General features: G+C 39.6%; 1 protein-coding gene across 2 annotated transcripts; it reads right to left on the bottom strand.

Moving 5' to 3' along the window:
• Positions 1–225: 225 nt before the first annotated feature.
• On the bottom strand, positions 226–12,058 carry LOC146464688 (uncharacterized). 2 transcript variants are annotated; one of them, XM_085129156.1, is made up of 12 exons: positions 11,894–12,058; positions 10,447–10,673; positions 8,705–8,804; positions 7,847–7,955; positions 6,843–6,892; positions 5,672–6,096; positions 5,165–5,228; positions 4,741–4,786; positions 3,961–4,028; positions 3,261–3,327; positions 2,722–2,790; positions 226–1,738 (listed from the first exon to the last, which is right to left on the bottom strand). In XM_085129156.1, the coding sequence occupies exons 2-12, from the start codon at positions 10,580–10,582 to the stop codon at positions 1,607–1,609; spliced, it is 1,266 nt and encodes a 421-aa protein (XP_084985282.1). In that variant the 5' UTR covers positions 10,583–10,673; positions 11,894–12,058; the 3' UTR covers positions 226–1,606. The 2 variants fall into 2 exon arrangements, with proteins under 2 accessions (XP_084985282.1, XP_084985281.1); XM_085129155.1 differs by having other exon boundaries at positions 10,447–10,607; positions 11,894–12,057.
• Positions 12,059–14,062: the final 2,004 nt, after the last annotated feature.

Raw genomic sequence — 14,062 nt, 5'->3', positions numbered from 1 at the left:
AAAACTTCAAACCTAGCATACACAATGTTGTTAGTGCAGGGTCAAATTTCGCAAAAAAATATTGTCTTTTTATGTGCCTATTGGCTGTGTTAGGTTCGCAAGGTTTTGTGATAAAATGTACATCCGTCATCTTTTCACCCGTCTGTGGGTCAAACATGGTGCACACATTTCAGGCTACCTTCCTGGCTAGCTATTTGAAAGATATTTCTCGTGAATACCACACCATACCATAAAATAACTTTTATATATACACGATTAGTTTTAAAGCAATAGCTTGAGTGGCCGTGTTACAACTTTAAAAAAAATACGATTCTAATACTAATACTGATAAATAATTTACTAATAACACTAATACTAATAATACTTAATATACTGTCTAGTACAAAATACAAATATCATCCCTGTTTCGAAATGTTTGAAGGGATTCAACGTTAAAGTCAAGGTTTTTCAGTGCGTACGTTCCTCAAATTTTCTTGACATACTCCTTCCCTCAAATACCTTTTGCGATTGTGGTTATATCTGTAATCTTAACACACCTGAAAGTGTTACGCTACAATTTAATCTGCTTTTAAAGCAACTTAATACGAAAGGTCCCATATCGCAATATATAGATTAATTTTACAACACCAATTGATCGTTAATTCTTATGTTCTGTATGCGAAGTTGGAATGTCTTTGGACCCCGTTTCGTGAAAAAAGGACTAGGGCCTTCTTGGCTGCTTAAAGTAAAACCTGGAACGATGAGTTTTTACCTATCGACAACACAACATACATTCTTGCGTTCACAGCCAAGGTATGCTCAGAATGTGTTCCTTGTTCATTTTATCCTATCCTTTTGTAGGTGTTGATGCCTTAACCAAACCGGTTTAAAACTGGAAATGGATGCTGTGTACGTTCCAGCAAAGCTGATCTAAGTTAATCCGTTAAACACGTGGCCCATCCACGTGGCGTCAGGGATAACACTTCCTGTGTTTGTTATTGTCTTAAATATGTAAATCGCGAACCTGATAAAAATAAAGACAGGTCGACAAAACCCATATTTCTTAGATTTATTATCTACGTTATTTAGTCTGTGCGCTTTCTAGAGACAGAGACAGGGAGACCAACAGAGTGAGACAGACAGACACACAGACAGACAGGGAAACACTAAACACTGAAGATGAGTGCCTAGTGACCTGGCCTTTGGGTGGAAGTGAGGCTTGAGTTGACGTTGTTTTGTTACAAACCTTGGTGCTTTTCAATATTTGGCATAAGACTGACAACATGATTTCCAAATTAAAAGCAGCGAGGAAAGTCAAATCCAAGGCCACGAAGCACACAGCTTTGATTGGGCAATAATTCCTCTCAAATTTGTCAATCTACTTGTGTAAAGATCACTATCCAGTTTTGGATGTTTTAGTAGCTGTTGAATGTTTTAGTAGTTTCTTATTCGATTTAAAACTGAAAAGAAAAACTTTCAAAGCCTTTCTTTCAGGAAAAATTAACTTTTAAATTTGCATGAAGTTCAAGAACGGCTTTAGTATACGCAGCTTTTCAGAGGGGTGGAAAGTAAAGAAAACATTCTCTCTCATATACATAGTAAGTACCCCAGTTGTAATGTAAACAATCTAAACGCTCTCTACATAGGGAAAACGGAGTTTTGTCCTGGTATTTGGAAGCCCGTTGTGATAATAATATTCCACCATTTCTGGAATGCTATTAAACCGTGGTCCTTTAGTATCCAAAGCGTATCCGAAACCCTGAAAACAAAAGGGAAAGAAAAATATATCAAAAAGGATCAAATCAGTGGCTTAAGAGTCTACGGTATCCTTGGTCAGCGGACTGTCAGCAAGAGCAGACTTTTTACTATCCCCAGGCTCTACTCAATCAATCAATCGATCGATCAATCAATCAATCAATCAATCAATCAATCAGTCAATCAATCAATGTTTATTTGTTCCATTCAATGTTTTCTTACAGCAGTGTTAATTCTAATAGCTCGAAAGGAAATCAACGCCGAACCGAGAATGATTACTCCAAATGAATATATGTTACGTTATTCTTTAACTATGACTGGTGACAATAATCGCAAGCTCAGTAGTGTAGCTGCACTTCTGATAGGGACCTCACATAACTTCGTCTGATGATAAATAACTTAATATATACACTTGTTTCAATCTTTTTAGCAGGAGCCCCCAACGAAAACACTGGAAATTTAAGTTGCAGAAAGTTTTAGGGAACGTAGTCTTGGTCTCGGAAGTTACGAGCTGTTGTTGGCTGTACAAAAACGCTAGCTGACCTTTTTCTTTATTTTTAGCGACATATTTGCCCCCTCGAAAACGAAGGGGAAGGTTTACAGTGTCACCAAACTCTGACATTTCATTTTGCCAAAGAAAACTTTAAATTTTCTTTACACGAATTTCTGAGGCGATTTAAGCCATCCGAACCGATATCCACCGAAAAGAACTGTTCAGTGGGTGTCCCTTTAATCGCAATTTGAAGAACTGGACCAAACACTCAACTGCTTCGTAAATTAGTTACAGAAACTACAGTAGGAATCCCTGATTCCAGACTATTGTCGTAAAACGGATAATTTAAAATGAGACACTCTTGTTACAATTCAAATCACAATTTTGAATACGCTTTAGTTAAGCAGATTTCTGTACGTTTGTCGTTCTCGCCTTGCATCCTAATCCAAAACCTACAGCACAGAAAAACCTGCATGACACAAAACGTTACAAACCTCTTTGTAGAATATCCTGTAGTGTCTAACAAGGGGTCCGTTCTCATTCTGATCTCGAACCGATAAAGACTAGAAGGTGAATCATCAATAAATCGGTCAATCAATGCATCCCTCGGTCCAACACTCTAACCACCCATCAATTCTTCTTTCTACTCGCATGGCTGTCTGTCTGTCTGTCTGTCTGTCTGTTTGTCTGTCTGTCTGGCTATCTGTGTATGCCCTTAATTTTTAGATCTATTTGATTACCTGCTAGTACTTGTCTGCCTGTCTGTATGCTTGTTGTCGGTCTTAATCTATTATAGTTATCAGTGCCACTCGACTAGATAGTCGTTAGTAACCCAGGCAGTCAGCCAATCAATAAAACAATCAATCACTGAGTTTACCAACCAGTAAGAGAGCCAACCCAATGCAAACAAAGAATATACAATTCAGCTACTTATTAAGAACGTAAAAAATGCAACGTCTGTGTCGTATATGTTAAATGTACATGTATGGAGATATAGTAGTAATAAAAAAATTAATCGAGTGAAGCCACTTACTCTTTTGGACTCTGCTTCTTCGCTCGGGCGCGTCATGTACGTTCCCAATCGATCTGGTTTTAAGGAACTACAAAAGAAAAAGAGATAAAATGCTCTAAGGCTTACTTACTCAGGGTGGCACAATCTGAATTTCAGTATGGGTACAAGGAAAGGAAACTAAGGCGACGCTCAAATTAGTGGCCATGCAAGGAAGGAGGGAATTCTTTTAGCCGTTCCTTGAGACTTACGTATTTGGTGTCATGCAACCATTTGTTGCTGTTTATCAGGCTTATTGTGCAAGTAGCTACACTACACGATTCACCAACTACACAAACTATTAATATTCCTTGGTTAGAGACAAACCTTGGCTAAGCCAGTTAACTCAAAATTACTTAAAACACGGATTGGCCAGTTTCATGATCAATCGCCGTTTGAATGGGTGAAAACGGGTTGCAAGATTGACTCCAAAGTTTCTAGCTCTTATTTCAGCCCTTCTTCACATCCAACAACAATATTTAAAGCTTGATCGACCAAAAATATCATTAAAGAGAGACATGTGAAAAGCCATCAACTGATGATGCGTGATCCACTTGTCTCTGAAGGTAACTTCCAATTAGATCAAGTTGTGTTAACGTCGGCCACCATAATCTCAATCGCACAATCACACAAGACAGACGACACAAAAACAAATGATTTCTAAAGTACAAACTATGTGCTATACCTGATTGCTTTCTCCTTCGTCATGTTGTCGTAAAAGGCAGTTCGCCGTGGGAGAGGACCGGGAGTAACCTGCAGATTGACCAGAGTATTAACGAGTGACAGTAAGAAACTGCAACAGAAATAATTCATCTCTCAGAATCTTCAATTTCAACAATAAGTCTAGAAACGAAACTGAATTGTCTTTGGGTTTTCTTGTTGTTTTTGCTGTTGTTGTTGTTGTTGTTGTTGTTGTTGTTGCGTTTGACGTAGAAAGAACGCACTCCTAATACAGATTGGAGTCGAGAAAGTGTGGGACAACGTTGATTGAATGAATGGGTCTCTCGACGCGTATCTGGCATCCCCCACAGATTTTGCAGGGGCAGATGACGCCATCACCAACTTGGCAAAGGAGAGAGAACCTGATGACATCTATAGCACTCCCTAATCTTTGATTATTACTAGTTGTAGATAATGTAGTAGATAATGCTGCTATTGTTACCAGATGTATCTTTCTTTCTGGTTGAAATTAACGTTTCTAAATAACTTAACTTACGCGACCCAAATTTGGTTCAGAAATCATAAATTGCTGCTGGAAAGCCTTTCTGAGTGATCCCGATAAATCTCCATGGAAAGACATTTTGAAGCATCGGTGTGTGTCCTGCAAAATGACGTCTCACGAACGAGCCTGAGAAACAGTTCCAAAATGCGCTTACCGACGACGCAGTGCGCGTTATGCCAAGACCAGGGTAACAGCTATTAAGATTAACCTCTTCACATTACATTGAAATGCTCAAAATCTTACCTCTTTCTGTTTTCCAATGTAATTTTCACATCCATCTGGCAGACCTCTGTAAGTATGAATTTCCCACCAAATTAAAAAAAATCATGAGGCTTCAACGTTATCTACACTGCACACGAACGAATTTTCGGTGCTGTTGCGCATGCCTGAAAATTCCGCTCTATCAATCGAGCACTAAAGCCTTATATGTAAACTTTTACTCCACAAGTTAGAAAGAAACTGAAGTTTACCCTTTCGCTTCCAAGAACGGCCGGCTCAAAACAGGAAGTTGTTCTCGAAAACCATTTTCTAAATTGCTAGAAATCAATAGCAGTACCATAGGAAAGTATTGTAGTTTTCATTTGAATAGTCATAATGAAAGAAAGAGTAACATGACAAGAAACCGCTTGCATAACCGTTAGTTCTCACAGTGATATAATGGTCATACCTTCCCATGCGAGTTGATCCACTAGCTCTTGAGGGCAACTTTGGTGCGGCTCCACTGTCTGGAACTGAAAAAAAAACATTGTTAGCGTTATGGAAAAAATGTAAGGTGTGCAGAGGAGGTATTTAAAAGTGCAATCTCTTTATAGGTACACACAAAATAATTATCATTATCAAAGAAACTCTCTTACGCACTGAGGGCTGGCAATTATTTCGCTCTTCCTCATAGGCGTTTGCTTATCTTCTGGCAAAACCAGATGAGTTGAATAAATTCGTGTATCTATCGCAGAAGAAAACGGGGAAGGAATGCAAAGAAACAATTTTGGTGGCTAAACTCTCTTTCACTGTATAGACCGCATCCCTTCGGGTATCAGCTAACCTCCACTCAATCGAGTCGTCATGATACTAAACGAACAGCGCATGCATCCTTTAACCAAATCTAATATAAATCAATAACTTTTCAGTAAACCACTAAAAATCGTGTGGTTACATGTAGCTATACTTTAATTACCTCCTTCTTGAATAAAGGATAATCTATTGCCTTTCATTTGTTGCACCACGTTATCGTATCCTGATTTGGCCGCTAAGCAACTTTCCGAGGTGCTTCTTTGCATTGTTTTTCTCACAGGTGGCCTTGGACTAGGATTCTCCGGGGTCGGTGGAATTGGGCGGGGTAGTGTAGCTGGTTTCTTTGCAGGTTGTCTAGGTTGGCTTTGATGCTTGGAAGGAACAATAGGGGAATAACCCGGTTGGTTGTGTTGTGACAAGGGTTCAGGAGAGGAATGAGAATGCGGTCTTCCAACAGGTCTTCTGTGCGGGGGCTCAGGCACCGGCAGGGGTTGAGGAGGGCGTAGTCTCATTGATGGTGGCGGCAGAGGTGGTAAAGGCTTGTCGGGGCTTGGAGGATCCTCAATATCACAATAGCTGTGAGCTTCACTATGAACAACCATGGCAAAAATGACAGTCAATAGGAACTTTCCGCCATGAATTTGCTTTCGCTAATAAAACATGTCTATAACAATCAGACTGGCTAACTAATTTGTATTGCACAATGACCTGCAATACAGATGTACTGACTGTACGAGCGTTAATGTTTTATTAGCCCGTTTCTATACCATATTCTCCTTTGTCATACCATTTTATCGCTGTAAAAGTAAGTGATTTTGTGTGCTCTTTGGTGCATAAACTATACATATATCTTATTCGATGGTTTTACATATAATACGAGCGGCTATTTTGCGAGTTTCGTTGTATTTCGGGGCGAGGAAAAATACTAGCAATGAGCAAATTAAATGTCCGCGCGTGTTATTTGTAAAACCATCAAATAAGAGATTTATTAATTTAATGGTAAGAGGGTTGAAATACGCCTGGCATTATCTGTCCATTAGTATATGGCGGGCGCGAATGGCGTAAACAACACAGAAAGCCAGTGAAATGTCTTTGTCGGTATTCGCTCTGTTGTAAACCAGTCAAACCGACACGCTACAATATATTAAGGTCTCATATTTTGCGCGTTCTCTTGGCCTTATTTGGTGAAATGACATAAAAGTGGAATAACAAACTAAGTGATTAAATGTTATTTAAAATGTCACTTGTGTTTGACGTGCATTCTATGCAATCTGTATTAAGCGATCAACCTATATAAAGCTAATGCAGGTTGACTGTATAAGTATATGACTTACGCTGGAGTACAAAATGTTTCCTTTTCTTCAATGATTGCATCTTTCCATTTCTACAAAGAAGGTACAAAGGTCAGTATCGGCTATTTCATATCAAACTTTCTACATAGTGAACAAGACCATCGGCTTTTTGTCTATAAAAAGCTACCAAACAATACGCCAGGTCAGTCAAGCAAAATCGCGCACGAATTAGCGAGCAGACGCTGATAAAATAATTTTTACAAGCCATACTTTAGTAAAACTAAGTTGCGAAAAGGCTGACCATTTCTCAAGGGGGTACTCCCTCTAATGGCTTTGCAGGGAGGCTACACCCGATAGGTGTACCTTTTTAAGGCTTTAGTTTAGGTATATTAAAGAGTAGAAATTTCACTAGCTGAAGATAGAAAAAAGTGGGGAAAACTGTCATTTCGGTATTTAAATTTCTTGAACTGTAGGGATTTGAAAGGAGTAGCAGTTTCTAAAGAAGGGATATGGAAGGGCTACGTTTTCTTTCAAAAATGGTATATAAACGGCCAAAGGGCTCGGCCCTCGGGGCGGAGCGTCCCGTAACTTCGGGAAACTGTTCAGTATTGGCCAATTCATGTTGGTGAAAGGCGAGTGTTAACATGATTCCAAAGTTAGGCGCGGGCGTATATGTACTGTGGAATAGATCTACCTTTGAACTAGAAATACGTTACTCGCAAAACCTCGCGAAGCTAGGGCTGGGTGGACAGTTGATTTGAAGTGAAGGAATTGGCTAAGACAGCTAGAAAGTATGAATTGTCCCGTTCTTTATGATAGCGATTGAGAAGATAGTGTGCCCTTTGAATAGCCCCACCCTTGTGCAAGTCTGTGATGTAACCCCCATAGATTCTGGGAGTGATACACTGTAAATAAATTAGCAGGGTGTTAGGGATCCACCATTATAAATGTAAAGGGGGGAGGGGGGCGGGGAAGAGTCCACCATAAACAGGGAAAATAATCGTGCGAAACCAAAATGCAAGGAAAAGAATCCTGAATAGATTTACCTTTAAATCAAACTCCGTGTCAACAGCAATAAATAGCGTTTTCACCTCAGTTGAATGTACCAGTTTAAAAACCCATCGATATTTACTGACGTCCTGGGCATCGCACACTCTACGGAGACGAAAAAGAATAAAAAAGGAGAGAAATGTTAATCTCTGTTATAAAGCACTTGCAATACCATTCGTTTGCTCGAACCCTGAGTTACGAAAGGTCAATTGGGAAACCGGACCATGTCCTCATAAGACTTCATGATGAACTTCCTTCCCAGAAGTACAACAAGGTCTTTCGCAAAATAATATTTTAAAAAAAATTCAGTCCTCATTTTGCTGTTTTAATGCTTCACAGTTACTAGCTTGTTTGTGATTATGGTCAGGAAAACACAATGGATGTGAGGATTTCTTAAGGCCGATTTTGACGGCACAACTTTTGCTTGCTACTGTCGCATGCGATTTCTAGAGCGCGCGCTGCTCGCGTCATGCAAAAAGTCACACACAACTCTCGTCATTTAACATTACCTATACCCGTACGATTGTCGTAGTATTTTGAAACATGTTTTAAAATTCCTACGACATTTTCTGTGACCAACACAACAGGCGTAAGCGAGTTGTAGGTTTCATTAACACGATGCAATTCGTGTCGTAAGCCTGTCGTAGCGGCTTGTCGCGTGCGACGAAGCCGTACCGTGTAAATCGGCCTTTAGAATCTCACGCTTGTAAAGCTGCATTACCGAAAACCACAACTAACAAGTGGTACTTGACAATGCTTCTCGTTTGCGATCTTTTTCAGGGTATGCAATACTGAGAGACACAGACTATGAACAATAATTAAAGCGCTCGTTGTTAACTAGAAAAAACATGTACCTGTATTTCGTGAGTGGGATTGTTTCGGAAAAATTGGAAGAATCGGCTTTTTTGAACAGGTAAAGACATCCAGTTTTCAGGATCATATAGTGCCAGGGCCCTGGAAAGAAAATGAAATCTTACATCAACATACAACGTGCATTAGGAAGCACTGCATATGTGGTCAGTTTGAAATATTGACATATAAATAGCAACTACAAAAACTACGTACAGGAAATATACTCAAGACCTGCAAGAACCACACAAAATTAAAGGAACAAAATGTAGGTCCATGAAGTGAAGGAATCAGTCGCCCATAAGTTAACGTAGTCATAGATTTGTCATATATCACCCATAATTATTCACTAATAAATTCATTCTTCTTCGGATAAAAAGACTTAATGTAAGAAAACTATCTTTAAGAACAAACAATCTCTGAAATTTACAGGGAAAAATTAGCACGTGAAGTAACAACCCGGCGTTTATGTGACACTGTGTAGGGAGGGGAGGAGAGTATCCGCCAGTGAGTTGGCGTGCGTTGAATTTGTGACGTGCCCTTTTTTCCCTTTTCTCTTTTCTTTCTTGTTTTGTTTGTTGTTGTTGTTGTTGTTTTGGTTTTTTTTTTCCCATTTTTCTTTTCCTTCTTGGCCAGTCTTGACGAAACTGGAAGAACTATCGATACGCTGGACCAAATTTTGCGAAAGTTTAAACGCATAATTATGCACGGTTTTCGTGAATTCTAAACCCGGCGAGACTAAAATGCAGTTAGCCTTTATTTACAACACTGTTGCTCTACGTCGCGTTTCGTGATTGCCCTCAATTTCTAGTTTTTCCTTCAGCTTTCGCTTTCTTTACTTATCTATATATTTTATCTTCTTCTTATTCTTTTCTCCCAATCTATATGTCCTTACGTTAGATCCTTGGGATCTTCTCTGTTACGTAGTTGTATATATTCATTATAAAGGAATTAGTAATTAGCTTCAACGCACTCAATCGATCCGAAACAGGAAGTTGCAACTTTTGGTCACGAAAGGATATCAGTGATCAAATGGATCAATAAACAGGCATCATCCTCTATTTCCCGTATTTACTTATTCTGTTATGCTTCTCGCAGGCTAAGGAGAAAACTCTTGCAAAAAGGCGTCTGCTTTCGCAGGCTAGTTTATCACCTCTTCCGTTCTAAATAACTGAATTATATTCAGGGGGATTTTCTATAGATCGAAAGGATATGATTTAATTAATGGTCTACATGTCATTTGTCCCATTCACACCATTAAGGTTTAAACACGTTAATAGCTGTTTATTTGAACACAGTTTAAAGTTGTTTCCTTTAAAAAGCTGCTCAGTTTCGGATTTGTGCCGACTACAGATTCAGTACAAATGAAAGCATTCAGGATAAAGTTTACTTGAAACAGAATCCTATGTCAAAGCCAATGGTTCAGCTTTCAGCGTGACCAATTTTCATTTTGTTAAACATGTTTAATTTAACATGTTTTGTTGGTGTGAATGGGACTAAAATTAATGTTTTTCTTCATAAGTCTTGCTTGACAACCTATAGCTAAACAAAAGGTGACTTTAATTTCAACCGAGACACATAAATCAGGTTGATCACCAGTATTTTGGTTCACAGTGTCCGCATGATCCATCCATTCCCAAGAGGGATATTCCCGTATAAAAAATGACTATCCTCTCCGCTTTTAATGTGCCCGTACTGAGAGGAAGGGCTCACTTGTATCTTGACGAGTAAACTTATGAGTACTTACACTCCAGAAGCGGTTTCACCATCGATCTCAATCGGGACTCATCTGGCTCTTTCCTGACCCAACCAAAAAGCTTGGGAACAGAGTCCAGTAAATTAGGCGCGGATATGTTCGCCATTGGTTCAACAGGGTTAGACATCTTAGATCTCGACTCGGTTGACTGCCTGGAAAAGGATCATTCTGAATAAGTCCATGATATATATTAAGTGTGTAGCCATGTAAGCTCTGATCTCCGCTACAGTGAAAAAGCAAACCTTCCGGTTTTATAGTTTTCTTAATACGACTCAAAATGTGCCGTGACTCGAATGTGCTGACACTCTTTCAAAGTTAATGAGGATGAGGAAAGAAAACAAATGACACGTTTAATTTCACGGAATTCCGAACGAATTAACACATTAATTTAAGTACACAAATGCAAACGGACTTGAAGCTCAAATGCTGTTTATATCGTCTTGTTTTACCAAGGATCATGAATACACTGCATGCAGTAACACTTGGTATAATTATACGATAGTTTCGTTTTAGAACCTTTGTGGCCCATCGTGACTCAGTTCCCTTGTTTCATAATTTAATATACTGTACCTCGTGTAATTAGCCTCTTTATTCTCAGTCATGCCTCAACAAATTTCTCTCACTACTCTTCGACTTCCTAGTGGTATCTGACATCTTTATAAATAAATTTCCAGTCGAGAACAATTTCTGTAATCAGCAAAATCATATTCATTTATGTATTTATTCTCAGCAGACCGAGAGGTGCGTAAGGGCCAAGGATATCCGACATTAATGTCATTAATGCTGAAACGATGCTTTAGCTTTTTCGACTTTCTGGCGAAAGCCAGTCAGTCATTTCTCTGGCCCAACTGTCTAAAGACTCCGAGGACGATGTTGCAGACCATCTAACTATAATGGTCAAACCTTGCAAAGATAATCAGCTGTATTCTCTCATATTACTATTGCATATGCATAGTTTGATATCCAAGGCGAATATCACGCAGACGATGCTAAAAATAGAGCACATACTCTATCAAAATGGCGTCCGGTACTCCAACCCGGAAGTCAGCTCGATAAAGCGTTATATCTGCCTATAAAACTTCGCTTGCTGTCAACCAGCAGCAATATTATCTGCCGTATTATATATCTATGTTTTTAAAACATCACTCATCCCGAAAAGATTATGTGCCTTCTGTTTGCCAGTCCGTGGCTGCTACACTAACAAAACTTAACAACGAGCTTGAATGGTAAGCTATGAAGCAAATCAAAATAAAGATACGATCGGCCGATGTAAGATGTAAGTACTGTTGGTCAAATCTAAAGTAGTTAGTTAATTATACTCCACAAACGCGGAGACACATCAGCGTAACATAACATATCGATCAGAACGCTTTGGTCGTCGTGAAAATTCCTAATTCACTGAAGAAACCGTTAGATCTCGCAGGATCTTTTTACTTACCGCAATAATCAATGTACTTGATGCAGATCGAGTCCCGTTCGTCCAACACTGTGCCGGTCAGGATTCAGATACCCATTACATAGAACTGACAAGTAAATAAAACTGCGAGCATTCTCGATGCAGTAAAGATCTCTACATAATTAACATTCACAAGGGGCTCTTTCACGCAATAGAATATCGAATGTATTTTCAAGGGTCACTGAAGCTGGGTCAAGCTAAAAGTCATCGGATGGTCCACGTGTTCATGACGAGAACACTGAGGAGGGGATTCGGAATGGAAACTGATATAGCAAGGCGGCAAAACCCAGTACTGTCGTTATACTGCAACTGCCGTTTACAAATGACAGCTTAACTAGTATCGTACTGTAAGATCGAAACAAGAAAACTGATGTTTTTACTTCCTCTACGCTCCATCTGTCTCCTCAAAATGACTAAACAGGGGCACCCAACGAGAGGTTTCTCTCTGATCCTCTGAAACGCTATTTTAGGCTATCTGGAGTGCCTTTAAAGCCCTGTAGGTTCATTTTAGGCTGCGCTATAATATTTTTATCTGTTCGGTCATTCTAGGGGAACTTGAGTCTTTTCGAAATTACTAGGGCATTTTTGTCCATTTCCCGAAAACCTTAAGTCTTATTTCCTTTCCGAAAATCTTAGCTGACCTTTTGTCGGTACCCGAAACGACATTTTTATCAATCCGAAAACACCAGACCTTAAATTTCCCATATCACGAAAGTTCGAGGTGAAAATTTCCTTTAGAAAATTGTAGGGGATTGAGGGCCTTCCGAACAGAAAATTTACCGAAACGATCCGTTGGGTGCCCCTGACTAAAATCTTTGCAAATTTTTATAAAACCTTTTGGCGGTAGATTTGACAGAGCCGTGTGTCCTACCTTTTCTTGCCCCCGATGAAGGTTAGTTTTGTCTAACTGAAATGTTGGACAATATTATTACAATTGTAGCTTTACGATCAGCCTTGCATCTTTCAAGTGTTTTATTTCGTCCATTGCTGATCCTGATCTACACGAAGATCTACACGAAGATCTACACGAAGATTGCTCCTGTTTGAAGAAGTGGTGCTTGCTAAGTTTACAAAATCATTGAGAAGAAGTGAGAAGGAATCGGGGAAGGAATATAATCACCAAATGAACCACATAGGCTCGATTACCCAGTAGTCTCCTGTGCAGCCATTGTTAGGGTCGTCACGCAACTCTTTTCCCCTAGCAACGTTAAGTGTTGAGAAGCGTTGTGTGACGACCCTAATAATGGCCGCTGTCACGGGGAGAAATGAACCGGACCCAAGTCGGGCCTATGAACTACATTACACCAGTAAAAGTTCTCATTGTCGTGTGTAGCAAGCACAACCCAGTCTCTTTCCCAGGGTCTCTCCTCTTTCCGTCCCCTGAAGCGAGCAAAGCGAGAGAACAGCGAGAGAGAGAGTAGAGGAGAGACCCTGGGAGCGAGGTTGAAGCAAATTATATCCGGTCTTGAGCTATCATGCCAGAGTCACGCCACCATCTCCTCAAATTAACATTGGCCACGATCCAAACAAAGATGGAATGATCTTCAAGAGGTTTGAGTAAAAATTTAAATTTTTTTCTGCCTGTCGTATTGGAATATTTTACACGTTCAATATATTTTTTTTCTCTGCTCAATCCCAATTACTTTTCACGAGTCTAAGTTCTAAAAAGAAAACTGGTTATGTCTGAAATTTCAGTACTTTTATCTAACACGTGGGCGAGCGGGCGACTGTACACAGGCTTCTTTTATCCGTCCCACTAAATTTCAAAACTGGAAGCAGGCAAATGCGCTCAAGATTAGACATTCCCTCTCTCACATTTATGGGTAAAGAACTCGTGCCTGAAGATACAGCTAACCCGGGGTAGTCAATCGATAAAAATCGGTATCGATCTATATGAATCGATAAATCGATAAAATTCGAAAGACCTTGGGATGATTTTGGTTGCTAACCTGACCTATGATGAACATATCTGCACCAAAGCTGTCTCCTCCTGTATGTCTCACCTCAGTCAAACAAACCGTACAGCAAGAACGTATTTGACTGAAGCGAACCCTCTTAACTATTACTAACGCTTTAGTTTTTAGTAAGTTCTTTTATTGCTCAAACGTATGGGCCAATACATCTAAGCGTAATGTAAACAACTGACAAGCT

This window comes from Pavona decussata, unplaced genomic scaffold, assembly GCF_977016875.1.
Source record: "Pavona decussata unplaced genomic scaffold, jaPavDecu1.1 SCAFFOLD_161, whole genome shotgun sequence".
NCBI lineage: Eukaryota > Metazoa > Cnidaria > Anthozoa > Scleractinia > Agariciidae > Pavona > Pavona decussata.
Note: the sequence above shows the minus strand (reverse complement) of the source record. Positions and strands in the feature narration are given on the sequence as shown.

What these genes read in the sequence shown, in the direction of transcription:
- LOC146464688 (XM_085129156.1), bottom strand. Translation starts at nt 10,582, where the DNA reads ATGTCTAACCCTGTTGAACCAATGGCGAACATATCCGCGCCTAATTTA. An exon ending in ATCCCACTCACGAAATACAG is followed by an intron (nt 7,956 to 8,704) that starts GTACATGTTTTT and finishes TCGTCTCCGTAG; the next exon opens with AGTGTGCGATGCCCAGGACG. An exon ending in ACACGGAGTTTGATTTAAAG is followed by an intron (nt 6,893 to 7,846) that starts GTAAATCTATTC and finishes CCTTCTTTGTAG; the next exon opens with AAATGGAAAGATGCAATCAT.